Below are 17,500 nucleotides of genomic sequence, written 5' to 3' on the forward strand. Positions count from 1 at the left end.
ATCCCTTCATTTCTTTCTTTTCTTTCTTTATTCAATCATTCATTCCTTCCTTCCTCCTTTTTCTTTCCTACCTTCCTTCCTTTGTTTTTTTATTCATTCTTTCATTTCTTTCTTTTTTCTTTCTTTTCCTTCTTTACTCATTCAGTCCTCTAATCATTCCTTCCTTCCTTCTTTCTTTAAACAAAATGCATTTTAACACTGATTGAAGGCTTGTTCATGACACCTTAATACACTTCATGAATATGAATGAGTTTTATTGGCGCTTATGTCAGCTGTCATGCAGTGTCATTCACTCACTTACGTCATTTTAAATGCAAAGATGACACTTTTTAAAATGTCTTCATGACAATCTGACATAAACCAATACATCACAACATTATGTTGTATCACTTTTTAAAGTGGGACTAACTGAATTTGAAAATAAAGTTATTTATTTGAAGTTTCAATACTCTAATAGTCAAATAATTGTATATCAGCGTCATTGTAGTATGTTCGTTGTTGTGTGAAGAAGAAGACAGGGTCTTCGATATAAGGTAAGTAGAAGTTTCTTTATTTTTATATTTGCACAACACGCGGCAGCTGTGTGTGTGTGTGTGTGTGTGTGTGTGTGTGTGTGTGTGTGTGTGTGTGTGTGTGTGTGTGTGTGTGTGCTCTTCTCTCGACTGCTCCTCCTGTTCTCCCTAAGAAGGGAGTCTCTCTGACCCAATCACTAAAATGACAGGTGTTATTTATCATTTCTGATTGACCTGCTGATTGGCCACCGGGCTCCGAGCATGCTCTCCCCCCTTATTGGGTGTTCGATCCAGCCTGATCTTACGAGAAAACGTAAGTATTTTACGTTTTGGCAGTTTAGTGGCCAGTTCGTACGAATTCGTACGAGTTCAGTCGTAAGAAATTGTACGATTTCTCACCCCTAAACCCAAACGTCATTGGGGGATGAGCAAATCGTACTAAAATGTACGAATTAGATCATACGAATTTGTACGAATTAGCCACTAAATGGAAAAGTTACGAATTGCCGTGAGATTGTGTTGGTCCGATCACGCTCACCTCTTCAGAGTCATTAATATTTAAGAAAATGTAACGACATTTTAATGACAAATACCGATAGTTCCACCTGAAATAGTGAATAGAAAAATATTCACGACACAATTATAATGGTCTCATGATTACCATGTTTATGACAAGTTTGTCTTGGCATAGTCAGGTTGTCATAACATAGACAGGTTATGATGTGTTGGTTTATGTCAGTTTGTCATGAAGACGTTTTAAAAAGGCTGTTTCTCAATACAAAGTAAGCAAAGTTCAGACTTGCGTCCTTGAAAGTTCAGACTTGCCAGGTTTAGACTTGAAAGAACAAACTCTGGAGGACATGTGGACACAAGTCGGGTACTTCTTTAGTGTACTTTAACACTGAACATCGCTTAACTCACCATGAATTCATCGGTTTCACTGTACAATAAAAATAAAATTATTTGTTTATATAAAGCACGGTGTTACGACTAAAGTTTATTCATTCATTTTCTTGTCGGCTTTATTAATCCGGGGTCGCCACAGCGGAATGAACCACCAACTTATCCAGCAAGTTTTTACGCAGCGGATGCCCTTCCAGCCGCAACCCATCTCTGGGAAACATCCACACACACATTCACACACACTCAGACAATTTAGCCTACCCAATTCACCTGTACCACATGTGTTTGGACTGTGGGGGAAACCGCAGCACCCGGAGGAAACCCACGCGAAGGCAGGGAGAACATGCAAACTTCACACAGAAACGCCAAATGAGCCGGGGATTCGAACCAGCAACCCAGCGACCTTCTTGCTTTGAGGGGACAGCACTACCTACTGCGCCACTGCCTCACCCACTAAAGTTTATTTATTTATTTATTTTATTTTCTTTGTCCTGCCTTCTTGTTGTTTTTTGTTATCCCATAGGCTCCCATTCGTGATTCGTGCTCTTATTGGCTGCTGGTCTGTATGAAAAGGAGCTTCCGGCAGAGTTTAAGGAGCTCATTTGTACTGCGACGGTTGCTGGGAGTGGAGCTCCCCTCCGGCCGACGACCAACATTCAATCTTGTTTCCATTGTTCATACGTTTAACTTCTTTTGAGAGTTTGAGCTTGTAGGGCTGGCCTGCCTATTTATTTGATTACTTTTGACTATGTTTAAGTTTAGGGAGAAAGGTGAGCTTCCTGTATTTTTCTTTAAATATTTATAGGTAATTAAGTTAATTTACTTTTATAGATTCTTCCGTTTGTTATTTAGGTCTGTGGCCACCCTAAAGAGATGCTCATTTAAAATTACAACTTTTTTCTATAATAAATCAGCTCAGTTACTCTCAACTGAGTGTCCGAGTTTGGTTGTCGACCGAAGGGGATCTTTTGCATTGTTTTTTGTTTTGTTTGGGAAATCAACCGTCCCAACACATTTGTTTTTCCAATTATTATGCCCATGTTGTTTTCTCCGAGACTTGGGGCATAATAATTGGGGGCTCGTCCGGGATCATAATTAATATTATATTCATATTATAAATCTAGAGCGCCATCTTCTGTCAAAAACTAGCCTAGAGCGCCGTCTACTGTTAAAAGGGAACAAAGCGACCACTGATACTCCCTGGTTTGCACGGTACATTGTGGACAGGGCCGGAGCAAGCTGAACTGCCGCTCTAGGCAGAGGAAGATCACGCCGCCCTCAACCCCAATGTGAAAACGAAAGTGACCGGTTATGAAAATGAAGTGAGGTGTCGCAGACCTCTATTCTGCCGCCCTATGCGTGGATATAACTGAGGACGCGCGGGTGCTGAGGGAGGGAGGGAGGTGTCGCCGACGCTGCTCTCTCTGTTCTGCCGCCCTATGCGCGGAAATAACTGAGGACGCGCAGGTGTCACGGACCACTATTCTGTCGCCCTATGCGCGGATATATCTGAGGACACGCAGGTGCTGAGGGAGGTGTCGCCGACGCTGCTCTCTCTGTTCTGCCGCCCTATGCGCGGAAATAACTGAGGATGCGCAGGTGTCACGGACCACTATTCTGTCGCTCTATGCGCGGATATAACTGAGGACACGCGGGTGCTGATGGAGGTGTCGCTGATGCTGACGCTGCCCTCTCTATTCTGTCGTCTATGCGCGAATATATCTGAGGACGTGGGTGGTGAGGGAGATGTCGCGGACATAACTGAGGACCCGGGTGGTAAGAGTGGTGTCGCGGACGCCGCCCTCTCTATACTGCCGCCCTAGGTGGCCGCCTAGGTCGCCTCTATGGACGCGCCGGCCCTGATTGTGGAACTTTTCAGAACGTAAATGTTTTAGTGCACTTGACAGAAAATTTTGAATTGAGACTCTCCCATGATTTTAGCAAGACAAATGAACTGTATTTGCTTTTTGCCATGGATAATTAGCTGTGAATTAAAATAAAAATTGCTGTAAGTTCGAGCCACGGATAGCTTAGTTCATCAACAGTCCTCCACACTATAAAATCCAAATTGACTATAAAGTGAGACCTGACTTCAGCCAGAGTGAGAAAACTTCAAGCTCCATGTCAAATCTGCAGCTCCACGCTTCACGCCTCAGCAAACACAGAGTCAGAGGCAGAGGATTGCATATCTCCTTTTCTCGAAAAGTAAGCTTATCTCAAGTGAAGCACTTCATTTTAAAATGATCACAGTGAGTAGTTCATGAGCCATCAGGCACAGCTTTCAATGTGGCAAAAGGCAACATATCTAACACTCTTACATCACCTTAGTAATTAAAGTGATAGTACACCCATTTACTCATGCTGCACTAATTCCAAACCAGTTTGAGTTTCTTTTCTATTGAACACTAATGAAGATATATACTGACGAATGCCAGCAGGCACACAACGTCATAAGACTTCAATATCAGGTTAGATTTAGGTTGTGATGCTGGGCGACCAAAATTCAATGTTTAGCCAACGTCTAAGGACAATGCCATTTTGATGTCCTGTAATGACGTCAAATGACAATATTAGGTTGATTTTAGGTTGTGCTAAAAGTGACTAAAATTTAACATCTGATAGACGTCATAGTGGTAACATCCACGCAACGTCAAGCTGTAACATCATTAGATGTTGATATTTGGTTGTTTTTAGGTTGCGTTGGAAAGTGATTATAATACAACTTCTGATAGACGTCATAATGGTAACGTCCACAGAATCGGAATCTGTAACATAATTAGATGTTGATATTGGGTTGTTTTTAGGTTGCGTTGGAAAGTGACCAATATTTAACATCTGATAGACATGATAGTGGTAACGCCCACGCAATGTCAAGCTGTAACATTATTAGATGTTGATATTTGGTTGTTTTTAGGTTGCGTTGGAAAGTGATTATAATACATCTGATAGACATCATAGTGGTAACGTCCACGCAACGTCAAGCTATAACATCATTAGATGTTGATGTTTGGTTGTTTTTAGGTTGTGTTGGAAAGTGATTATAGTACAACATCTGATAGACGTCATAATGGTAACGTCCACAGAATCGGAAGCTGTAACATCATTTGATGTTCATATTTGGTTGTTTTTAGGTTGCGTTGGAAAGTGGCCAATATTTAACATCTGATAGACGTCATAGTGGTAACGTCCACGCAACGTCAAGCTGTATCATTAGATGTTGATATTTGGTTGTTTGTAGATTGCGTTGGAAAGTGACCAATATTTAACATCTGATAGACGTCATAGTGGTAACTTCCACGCAATTTCAAGCTATAACATCATTAGATGTTGATATTTGGTTGTTTTTAGGTTGCGTTGGAAAGTGATTATAGTACAACATCTGATAGATGTCATAGTGGTAACGTCCACACAACGTCAAGCTGTAACATCATTAGACGTTGATATTTAGTTGTTTTTAGGTTGCGTTGGAAAGTGATTATAGTACAACATCTGATAGACGTCATAGTGGTAACGTCCACACAACGTCAAGCTGTAACATCATTAGACGTTGATATTTAGTTGTTTTTAGGTTGCGTTGGAAAGTGATTATAGTACAACATCTGATAGACGTCATAGTGGTAACGTCCACACAACGTCAAGCTGTAACATCATTAGACGTTGATATTTGGTTGTTTTTAGGTTGTGTTGGAAAGTGATTATAGTACAACATCTGATAGACGTCATAGTTGTAACGTCCACAGAATCTGAAGCTGTAACATCATTAGATGTTGATATTTGGTTGTTTTTAGGTTGTGTTGGAAAGTGACCAAAATTTAACATCTGATAGACGTCATAGTGGTAACATCCACACAACATCAAGCTGTAACATTATTAGATGTTGTTATTTGGTTGTTTTCAGGTTGTGTTGGAAAGTAACTAAAAACATTTGTAAAACATATGCTGCAATAGTTGGAGGTTCATTCCACTGTGGTGACCCCTGAAAAATAAGACACTAAGCTGAAGTAAAATAAATAAACAATGAATATTTATGATAGGTACATTTACAACATTTCTTCATGGAACATTTCTTTAAGCATACCACTAATCTTTGGCGTAAAGTAAAATTATATCATTTGACAATGCATACAGTTCATTTTTTTGGTGTTGTCAAAAATATACCCATGCAAAATAAATAACACTGGGACTTGTGATCATCCAGCTGCACTTGCGCATTAAATATATTTGTTTACTGCTACACCGAAAGTTTCCCTGATCAATTCTTTTAATGGTTTATAAACAATTAACCCCATTAAACCCTGTTTTTTTGTGTGTGTTTGTTTGTTTGTTTACAGAATCCAAAATGCCTATGGCTTAACACTCTCAACAACACGCACAGCAGATAATCACTTTGACCCAATTCTTTTTCCATTGTCGCATGTAATGAAGCAACCCATATTTGAAATAACCAAGCAATTATGTGGTATTGGATCCTGTGTAACTGCTTTATTCATGTACTTGATCTTAAACGGGACACTTTTTACATGATGTAAAATAAGTGTCTGATGTACCTAGAGTGTGTGTGTGTGTGAAGTTTCAGCTTAAAATACCACACAAATAATGCTTTAAAACTGCCCCTGTTAGGCTTTGATCCTAATTGTGGCATACAATATTGGTGACTGTCGCTTTAAATTCAAATAAGGTTGTGCGATTTTGAAAAGAGGGCGGAGCTACAAATGCCTATGCATCAATATAGTGGCAGATTCAAAAACAAGATTAACATCATATGCTAATGAGGGAGAGATGGTCACGAGTGGGCGAGGCTTTCCCCTCTGATGACATCATACAAAAGGAAAATGCCAATCAAAGTGTTTCTGCAGACTGTATTAATCAAGTCTGTTTATATATAATAATATTAATAATTTTTTACCATTATAAGCTTGTTATATTCACACACATTTGACACACAACTGTGTTTAAACTCATTCAACATTTGATTTTTGCATAATAAGCACCCTTTAAGTCTCTGTTTACTCCATAACACTTGTTTACGCATCAGTTAACTTCTTCCATCCCTTCACTTAAATTCTGCAAGCAACATTTCTTTAGTGCTGCGTCATAATTCCGTGACCCCATTCAAGGTCTCGTGAGAAATGCAGAAATGAATCCTTTGATTTAAATCTTCCTGGGAAGCTTCTTTCAATTATTAAGCAAGGACAAAATGGTCACTGAGTAATGCTTATTGATGAGTGCCTTAATCACAATCATTTATTATCATAAAATAGATCTGGAGTTTTGAAGATGCATACTCAGTCAGCGTTTGTGTGCTACTCAAACGAATCAGATTTGGAGGTGAAATGTGCGTTTGCATGGTTTGGATTGAATGAGTACACCATTAGTCACTTATTTATTGCTTTTATTTATTTGCATGTTTATTTTTACAGAGGAAGTATCCCATGCACTACAAGATAGCCCTCATCATAAACTACTTTGGTCACTGTGTGTCTGTTGGAGCCCTCATTATCGCCTTCATTCTCTTTCTGTGCTTGAGGTAAGTGTGTGTCTGTGATTTTACATTGCTAATGCCTCGCACTAAGGCTTTGTTCATATTTTAAGAAATTAAATATGTGTCCCCGGATTGCAAAACCTGCAATAAGTGTCATGTTTCATTCGAAGCTGAGATTTATACTTGACCTGAAATATGAATGTATGGTTTGTTATTATTTGGACACATTTGGACAATGTTTGCTTGCTATATAAGAGAGAATAATAATAATTGAATGAATGAATAAAGGGTGTCACAGTGGCGCAGTAGGTAGCCAATCGCCTCACAGCAAAAAGGTCGCTGGTTCGAGCCTCGGTTGGGTCAGTTGGAATTTCTGTGTGAAGTTTGCATGTTCTCCCTGTGTTGGCGTGGGTTTCCTCCGGGTGCACCGGTTTCCGAAAAGAAAAAGAATGAATGAATGAATAACGAATGAAATGAAAATCAAATTGAAATAAATTAATAAATAAAATTCATTTAAAAAATCAAATCAATAAAAATAAAGAAATAAAATTGAAATTGAATTGAAAATATATCAATAAAAATAAAGAAATAAAATTGAAATTGAATTGAAAATAAATAAATAAAAATAAACAAATAAAATTGAAACTGAACTGAAAATAAATAAATAAATAAAAATAAATAAAATTTAAACTGAATAGAAAATAAATAAATAAAAAAAGAAATTAATTTAAATAAATAACTAAATAAATAAATAAAATTAAATAAATAATTGAAATTGAAAATAAAGAAAGAAAGAAAGAAAGAAACTAAAAATAAACTACTTAAATATAATATAAAATAAATTATATTTAATACATAAATTATATTAAATAAATAAATAACAAATACAAATTAAAAATAAATTAATTTAAATAAATAGAAGAAATAAAAGAAATTGAATTGAACATAATGAATAAATTAATTAAAACTAAAATTACAAACTAAAATAAACTACATAAAATTAATTAAAACTGATTTGAAAATAAATAAATCACAAGTAAAAAATGAAAAACATATGAATTTAAATAATTAATCAAATAAATAAAAATAAATAAATAAAATTAAAACTGAATTAAAATAAAGAAATAAAAAATAAACAAATTTAAATAAACAACTAAATAAATAAAAATAAATAAATAAATAATTGAAATTGAAAATAAATAATAAATAAAAAAATAAAAAAATAAATAAATAAACGAAAAAGAAACTCATTTAAATAAATAAATAAAATTAAAACTCAACTGAAAATGTTTTAGTGTATTTGTTTGCTGTCGAACTCTTTCATACTAATTGATGGTCTTCGTAATACACAGAAATCCCTGTATGTGTGCGCGCTTGTGTGTATGTGTTCCAAGTATTAATAGCATCCAATAATGAGTGAGTAGTGAATGCAGATCTGTGTGATTAAAAGTCTGAGGAGGGTGAACAAGGGGAGGCGGGAGGTGGAGATCCTGGGAGCATGACAATTATTTATGAAGTTAATGAATAACAAAACGTTGTTATGAGTCATTATGAATGCATCGCCATTAATGCAACACTAGGAAACACCAAAGAGAGCTGCTCTTTTCTTTTTCCCTGCCATCTGCCATTGGGTCAAACACACAATCGTGCATCAGAAATGATCATCTCAAACAAGTCAATCAGGGGAAATCAATCTGAATATTTTTTGACTAAATAATCACGACTTTACAGATTTATTTCTTTAAAAGCATGCTCAGAATATTGAATCTTTTGGAAATGAATGTTGCTGGGGTTTCATTTTCATGCAAATGTACTTCCACAATCAGCTCTTGCACTGCTAAAACTGTGTAAGTGTAATTACTGAAATGATTGTCTTATTTATTTATTTATTTTTCTCTTTATCGTTTGAATTCTAGGAGCATCCGATGCCTTCGCAACATAATCCACTGGAACTTAATTACGACTTTCATTCTGAGGAATGTGATGTGGTTTTTGCTTCAGCTGGTCGACCAAAACATTTATGAGACGAATGAGGTATGAAGCACTTTTATGCATATTTATCAGCTTATTAGCATGTAAGCAAATCAGCAAGAGATTTTCATTGGTTATAGGTTTCCATCCAACCATTTTTTATGCATATTAAATAAAATGGAATGGAAATGCCAAGATGCACATAGGTAAAATGTATGCACCCTATTGATTCGCTAATGTGGTTTTCCCATTTGCATACATGTTCATTTTATTTTGCATAACAGTGGATGTTCTGTGGAAAAATTTTAAAATTTTATTGCTTAAGGGGGCTAAATATAATGAGCTTAAAATGGTTTTAAAAAATTAAGAACTGCTTTTATTCTAGCTGAAATCAAACAAATAAGACTTTCTCCAGAAGAAAAAATATTATAGGAAATACTGTGAAAAATTTCTGAATCTGTTCAACATCATTTGGGAAATATTTAAAAGAGAAAAAGGAATCAAAGTTAGGCTTCAGGCTCTAGTCTGCAGCCTTAGTGCTTGTTAGGCATTTTACACAGCAATAAAGCAGTACAAATATATTTAAGATATATTTTAAATAGTGAGAACTGATGTTTACTATAGTTTAGCCAGAGCTGCTAAAATATCAATTCAGATTTTTTATAATCTGCAGATTATATTAACATTATAATATAAAATTTCTTACTTGAATCTATATCGTCAACACAATCTCATGGCAATTCGTAACCTTTTAATTCAGTGGTTAATTCATATAGTGATCTCAATGATGGTTGGGTTTAGGGGTGGGGTTTGGTGCCACGCCTCCTTTTTAAAACCGTACATTTTCGAATTTATGAATTCAAACAGATTACGATCTCATGGCAATTCGTAACTTTTTAATTTAGTAGTTATATGTATAGAGATCTCATTCATACAATTTAGTACGATTTGCTCATTCTCCAATGATGGCTGGGTTTAGGGGTGGGGTTTGGTGCCACGCCTCCTTTTTAAAACTGTACATTTTTGAATTAAAGAATTCATACAGATTACGATCTTATGGCAATTTGTAACGTTTTAATTCAGTGGTTAATTCATATAGTGATCTCAATGATGGTTGGGTTTAGGGGTGGGGTTTGGTGCCACGCCTCCTTTTTAAAACCGTACATTTTCGAATTTATAAATTCAAACAGATTACGATCTCATGGCAATTCGTAACTTTTTAATTTAGTAGTTATATGTATAGAGATCTCATTCATACAATTTAGTACGATTTGCTCATTCTCCAATGATGGCTGGGTTTAGGGGTGGGGTTTGGTGCCACGCCTCCTTTTTAAAACTGTACATTTTTTAATTAAAGAATTCATACAGATTACGATCTTATGGCAATTTGTAACGTTTTAATTAAGTGGTTAATTCGTGTAGTGATCTCATTTATACAAATTAGTATGATTTGCTCATCCCCCAAAGACAGTTGGGTTTGGGGGGGTTTGGTGCCACGCCGCTTTTAAAAAGTACATTTTAGAATTTATGAATTCATACAGATAACGATCTCACGGCAATTCGTAACCTTTTAATTTATTGGTTAATTCGTATAGAAATCTCATTCGTACAATTTAGTACGATTTGCTCATCCCCCAGTGACACTTCCGGTTTTTAGTTTTCATGTTGATATAGCTTTAAGAATGTTGCATATTGGTATGCATTTACTGTATAAGGTTGGCTTCATCCGCCTGCTCTCTTCAGCTGGCACTGCGAAGATGGCAGATGATTTGAGCAAAGTTCCTGACGTGCACATCGATCCTAAGGGCGCTTTTAAATACATACAAGTGAACGTAAAATTTAAAGGTGGAAATGGTCATAAACTGATAGTCAGAGGAACTAAAACTGCCGAATATAACAGTGAGTGCGCACGCTTTCAAGTGCAGTAACGTTAGCTCAATGGTGCAGTAAGTGAGTGATAAAGCTCTGTAGTATTTATGAATCAGCTGGTAACCTCCATTCTGATCCTCGCTGTTTATGGGCATCCAGGGTACAATCTATTTTAACAACGTAACTTGTCAATATGAAAACGTAGGCATGTAATTGACAGGTGTCACACTGTAGTAATATATTAAGCGTTTTTGAATTGTATTGTATTATACTGTATATATTATACTATTTTTCCTCTTTTCGGTAATGAATGTTTCATCGTAGAGCACTGGTGAACTGATAAACCATAATTAATTTTGTAGCTAGTATGCTTATATTAAACCTATATTGTAAACACGATCTCATGGCAATTCGTAACCTTTTAATTTAGTGGTTAAGTCGTATAGAGATGTCATTCGTACAATTTAGTACGATTTGCTCATCCCCCAATGACATTTTCGAATAAATAAAAATGAATTTATAATAGTAATATATTTATTTAAGTAGCCAAATGTGTTTAAAGCAACCCAGGCTCATTGTGGAGACGTAGTCCCGCGGACAGTTTCTGGAGACCCCTCGGGAGGTATGTGTTTGTGCAGTTTTTGTTTTCGCGAATTCGCGAAAGGCCGCTGTGCGCGCTTTTTCGCGTCTCGAACACCTCTTAAGAGTGCGCGCCATTCGCGCCCGCACTGTTCTCGCATGAAAAGCCGCCGGAGGCCGCTGTCAATCGACTGTCTGTCCGACTGACTGACTAAATGACTGAACGATCAACTGGGCAGCCGGCGAATCGGCCGACCCAGCCACCCTCCTCCTCCTCCTTCCCTAAACACAAGCGACGATTTACAAAAGCCGTCCAGAAATAAAAAAAAAAAACAAAAGCCCTCGTCCTATTTGGATTGGTTTTCGGATTTCACCGCATTCTTGCCTCGTCATGAACTCGTTCGCTTTTATTTTTTGGATTCTGTTTTTCTCCTTACCTGATTTCTGGAACCGATCTTCCCCAGACTCGAACCCAGTCATCGCCGCGGCTGGCTCCTCCTTCTCCGGGCCTCCGTTCCGCCTACGTAACACTACGAGCTAAGCGGACAAACTAGTTGCGGCGGGAAAACCCTCCACACGGAGGTGAGCCGTCAGCCGGCAAGCGCGAAGAAGAGGAGCGGCCATAGCCGTGCCATAGTGTTCACTCGAAAAAACTAAATGCGACCATACGTACCTCCGGCCATGTAAATCGCGGTCTCCAGAAACGTCCGTGGGGCTACGTTTTCAGAATGAGCTTGGGTTGGTTTAAAGACTTGGTCAAACAAAAATGACATCTTTAATCATTTACTCATGTTCATGTCATCCCAGACGTACAATCATATTACTAATAATACATATCATCATTATTTATACGCATTATTTAAGGAGCCAAATTTGATTAAAGACGTAGTCACACTAAAATGACAAATATTTAATCGGTTGCTCATTTTCATGCCATCCCAGGCGTACAATAAACTGTTCTCTTTACTCACACGAATATAAATTAGAATTTAATTTAATGGGAAAATCCGACAAAAGACGAACTCTCTCATCCATTACTCCAGTAAAGAAACCATCTATTGTTGCTTTCTTTTCTGCGGTGATGTAAGAAGCATGATTCCCCTTGAATATCTCTAATAAAAGAATCATTTATTATGTGGTAAAGCAGGAAAGGCTGTCAGCGATGTTATATTTAGTTTTAGCATGACGTTTTAAAAAGGTTAGCAGAGTTGTAGAGCATCCAGATCAGCTCACTTTAAAACCCCCCTTTTTTCTCTTTGCACAGCCTTGGTGTCGTCTTATAACCACCATCTATAATTACTTTGTGGTGACCAATTTTTTCTGGATGTTTGTGGAGGGCTGCTATCTTCACACGGCTATTGTGATGACATATTCTACAGACAAGCTTCGGAAATGGGTCTTCCTCTTCATTGGATGGTGTAAGTTGATTTCTCTGCACAGCTGTAATTATTTTATTTTGTGAGGCATCATCATCTACACTTTCCATTAGTTGTGAAATGGAAAGCTGACTTGTAATCTGGGTGGCACGGTGGCTTAGGGGTTAACACTGTGGCCTCTCAGCAAGAAGGTCGCTGGTTGAACTGCAAAGCGACAGTACTGTTTAAGATTTTAGGCACTTGTGTGAAAAATGCTGTAAAATGAAGATGCTTTTAAAAATGATGCAATGATATCTCAGCACTTCCTTTGACCCGCTGTTAATGTAAACCTCATCTTTAATAGGAAGACAATAGTAGGATTAAATCAGAAAATGAACGATGCCTCTGTAAGTACAAACAGTGTGATGTATGTTAAGGAGGAATTTCCACCTTAAGTGTTGATAAAGCAGAGCCAGCAGAAAATTGCTATTGAAGGAAAGCCACATTGAGCCCACAGGTGGAGCACTGGAAACCAATTGTGCACTTTGCGTTTTCTGCTCAAATTGCTTCCACTTGAAGGGAAAAGAACCTTCTGGAAGCTTTGCAGAAAACTGTTGATGAAAGACCAAAACTAGTCAAAGCATCTCTTTTGAAAAGCCAAACCTTGACTTTAAAATCTGTGTTTAGAAAGAGGATAACCCTTCTTAATAAAATAATAATAATAATAATAATAATAATAATAATAATAATAATAATAATAAAGTACAGAAAATAAAAAGAAAACAAAAGATAATAAAACATTACATAAAAGAAAAGAAAATCTATAAAAAAATAAAATAAAAATCCATAAAAACAAAATACATTTAAAAATAAATAAAATAATAAAATACATAAATAAATACATAACTAAATTGATAAAAATAAAATAAATACATATACAATTAATAGCATCAAATAAAGAGGATAACCCTTTTCTCTAAAATTAAATTAAATTAAATGCATAAACAATAAATACAATAACAAATATATGCATAAAATAAACTAAACTGAATTAAACTAAACAAAAAAATACATAAATAAATGCTTGAAAAAACTGACTTGACTTAATACTACTAAAAATCTAAAAGTAAATAAAATTTTAAAAAGTTGAAACTATAAATTCAATTATTGTAAGTTTGAACAGTAAACCATTACTTTAATGTATAAGTAATTAAGTGATTTAATTACGGTATTACTTTTAAGACTATAACTTAATCAAGATTTCCCCAACAAAAATTCACACAATAAACTAAATTAAACTGAACTAAGCTAAACTAAATAAAATCATAATTAAAAGAAACACATAAAAAAATACATAAACACATAAAGAAAAGCATCTAAATAAATGCATCTAAGTGTATCCATCTAAATATCTGCATCTAAATATATACATCTATATAAAGTGATATAAATAAATGTGTATAAATAAATAAATAAATCTAAAAAAAACAATATAAATAAATGCATCTAAATAAATTAATATAAATAAATACATAAAAATAAAAAATGCATCTACATAAATAATATAAATAAATGCATCTAAATAAATTTATATAAATATATGCATCTAGATAAATTAATATAAATAAATGCATATAAATAAATAAATGCAAATAAATAAATAAATAAATAAATGCATATAAATATATCCATCTAAATATATGGATCTGAATATATGCATCTAAATAAATGAATATAAATAAATGCATATAAATAAATAAATAAATAAATGCATAAAAATAAATGCATCTTAATAAATAAATATAAATAAATGCATATAAATAAATAAATAACCAAATTAAACAAATAAACAAATAAAACAATTAATAAGTAAATAAATAAATAAATAAATAAACATCATGGAATCATAAATTAGCAATTAAAAATATATTACAATAATCAAAACAACACAAAATCACATTTGTAGACCTGCCAAAAGAAATCCAATGACAGTACAGTAAATCTGTGAAGATTAGCTCTCATTCACATATTAGTCCTCAAACAGCAGTGAATACTGGCGAGCCCTGCAGTATAATGAGGCTCGTGTAGCATTAAATATGGTAAATGTGAACTAGAAACTGCTGCAAACAAACAGTCATGAGAAGATGCAGATTTTCCATCATGTTATGATCGACTTATTAGCTTAGTAATGCTGTAATCAGGTTCACAGACGAAACACAAATTAGTAGAGATGGAGGGACTAATTAATGGACATGGAGGAACTAATTGCAAAGCAAGCAACTCACCCACTCAGACGCCATTTATTGGTCAAATTAAATTAAATGTGAAATGACTTAAAACATGAAATTATGTTTGAGTGAGCTGTTATTTAGAGCGCTGTTAAAATCAAGCTGAGATCTACAGTTGAAGAATTATTAGCCCTCCTGAATCTTCAAGTCCCCTATATCTGTTTAATATAGAGTAGATTTTCCCAACACATTTCTAAACATAATAGTTTAACAGTAATAACTGATTTCTTTTATCTTTACCATGATGAGAACACATAATATTAGACTAGATATTCTTCAAGACACTAGTATTCAGCTTAAAGTCACATTTAAAGGCTTACTTAAATTATACTAATATAATTTAGTGTAGTCAAGTTCACAATTTAAACTGTCCTGTTATATCATAATTATAATATGTGGATATTTAAATATTTTTTTTAAATATTAACTATGTTATTTAGGCAAGTCATTGGACAAATCTCCTTGTTGCATTAAATAAAAATATATTTTAAAAAGTATTAAAATTACTAATAATTTTCCCTTCAACTGTATGCATGTGGGTGATTAGATAATTATTATAGACTGCAGCTCTGCACAGGAGGTTTGGCTAAAGGAGAAATGATCATGCTCAACTGAGTCTGGTTTCTCTCAAGGTTTTTTTTTCCTTCACTTTGGTCAGTTGGTGAAGTTTGTTCCTCGCCACTGGCCTGCTTGGTTTGGGACTTGTGGAGCTGCGCATTAATGGATTTGCTCTTCAGTGTTTGGACTTTCAGCAGTGAAAATTAAACCACACTGAGCTGTACTGAACTTCAACTCTGAAAACTGGAATGACACAGTTTACATTTACTAGAACTTCTGTGTTAAGCTGCTTTGACACAATCTACATTGTAAAAGCGGCAGAGAAATAAAGATGAATTGAATTGAATATAAAAAGCATGTGTAAAATCAGAAGTGTTCAGCTGAATTGATGAATTGAGTGAATGAAATCATTATTTCTTAGTTATTTATATATATTTTACTGTTTCTATTCATGAAGAGTGATTTGCAAATCCTCTCTTTTCTTCAGGTATACCCTGTCCTATAATTATAGTGTGGGCCATTGCGAAACTCTACAATGAAAATGAACAGTAAGTTGCTGATTTGCAGAAATGAGCTTTAAGCTTATAATGTGAGTGAATGAGTGTCAGACAGTAATTGTAGCACGCCTGGCAAGAAAAGGATGAATGAGCCTGTGATTGGACTGCTTGTGAATTTGGGAAATTTCCCCAGATTAGTTCCCATTTTTAAGAGATGTTATCTTAAAAAAAAGTTTTTTAAATAGTTGTTTTTTGGAAATAAGCTCACGGCATTTTTGCTTTTGATGGCACAGAATTGTAATTAGTTACTGTGTGGTGTGTGTTATGCAGGAGAGTGTGACCCTGCTTTAGGGAATGTACTGTATAGGGGATACAGTATATTTCAACTCATCATTCAGCTGCTTTCATTTTATTGTGAACTAATTGAACTTTGGATGGATGGATGGACGAAAGGATGGAGGAACGGATGGACAGATGGATGATTGGGTAAATGATTGGGTGTATAGATGGAGGGATGGATGATTGGGTGTATGGATGGATGGATGGATGGATGGATGGATGAATGGATGGATGGATGGATGGTTGAATGGATGGTTGAATGGATGGATGGATGGATGATAGGGTGGATGGAAGGAAGGAAGGAAGGAAGGAAGGAAGAAAGGAAGGAAGGAAGGAAGGAATGAATGAAGGATGGATGGATGGATGGATGGATGGATGGATGGATGGATGGATAGATGGATGGATGGTTGAATGGATGGTTGAATGGATGGATGGATGGATGGATGGATGATAGGGTGGATGGAAGGAAGGAAGGAAGGAAGGAAGGAAGGAAGGAAGGAAGGAATGAATGAAGGATGGATGGATGGATAGATGGATGGATGGTTGAATGGATGGTTGAATGGATGGATGGATGGATGATAGGGTGGATGGAAGGAAGGAAGGAAGGAAGGAAGGAAGAAAGGAATGAATGAATGAAGGATGGATGGATGGATGGATAGATGGATGGATGGATGGATGGATGGATAGATGGATGGATGGATGAATGATTGGGTGGATGGAAGGAAGGAAGGAAGGAATGAATGAAGGATGGTTGGATGGATGGATGGATGGATGGATGGAGGGATGGAGGGAGGGAGGGAGGGATTGATGATTGGATGGATGGATGAATGGACAGATGGACAAATGAATGAATGAATGAATGAATGAATGAATGAATGATGGGTGGATGGATGGATGGATGGATGGATGGATGGATGGATGGATGGATGGATGGATGGATGAATGGACAGATGGGCAAATGAATGAATGGATGAGTGGATGTATGGATAGATGGATGGATGAAAAAATGTATGATGGATGGATGGATGAATGGATGGATGATTGGATGGATGGATGAATGGACAGATGGGCGAATAAATGAATGAATGAATGAATGATGGGTGGGTGGGTGGATGGATGGATGAAAAAATGTATGATGGATGAATGA

General features: G+C 35.7%; 2 protein-coding genes across 11 annotated transcripts in view; both read left to right on the forward strand.

Moving 5' to 3' along the window:
• Nucleotides 1-17,500, forward strand: part of eif2b5 (eukaryotic translation initiation factor 2B, subunit 5 epsilon) — a 393,495-nt gene that overhangs the window by 71,609 nt on the left and 304,386 nt on the right. The window lies entirely within an intron of this gene.
• The window catches only part of crhr2 (corticotropin releasing hormone receptor 2), a 104,569-nt gene that overhangs the window by 60,238 nt on the left and 26,831 nt on the right, over nt 1-17,500 (forward strand). For 6 of the 10 annotated variants that reach the window (XR_015477499.1, XR_015477500.1, NM_001441943.1 and 3 more), the window contains exons 4-7: nt 6,836-6,942; nt 8,814-8,931; nt 12,581-12,734; nt 16,005-16,065. Coding sequence is in view for 4 of the 10 variants with exons in the window: in NM_001441943.1 (NP_001428872.1) it covers nt 6,836-6,942; nt 8,814-8,931; nt 12,581-12,734; nt 16,005-16,065 (440 nt within the window). In the remaining 6 variants the exon portion in view is untranslated. The remainder of the gene's footprint in view (nt 1-6,835; nt 6,943-8,813; nt 8,932-12,580; nt 12,735-16,004; nt 16,066-17,500) is intronic. The other 4 variants (XR_015477502.1, XR_015477503.1, XR_015477505.1 and 1 more) reach the window with 1 other exon arrangement.

This window comes from Danio rerio, chromosome 2 (assembly GCF_052040795.2).
Source record: "Danio rerio strain M-AB ecotype USA chromosome 2, GRCz13ab, whole genome shotgun sequence".
Classification (NCBI taxonomy): Eukaryota; Metazoa; Chordata; class Actinopteri; order Cypriniformes; family Danionidae; genus Danio; species Danio rerio.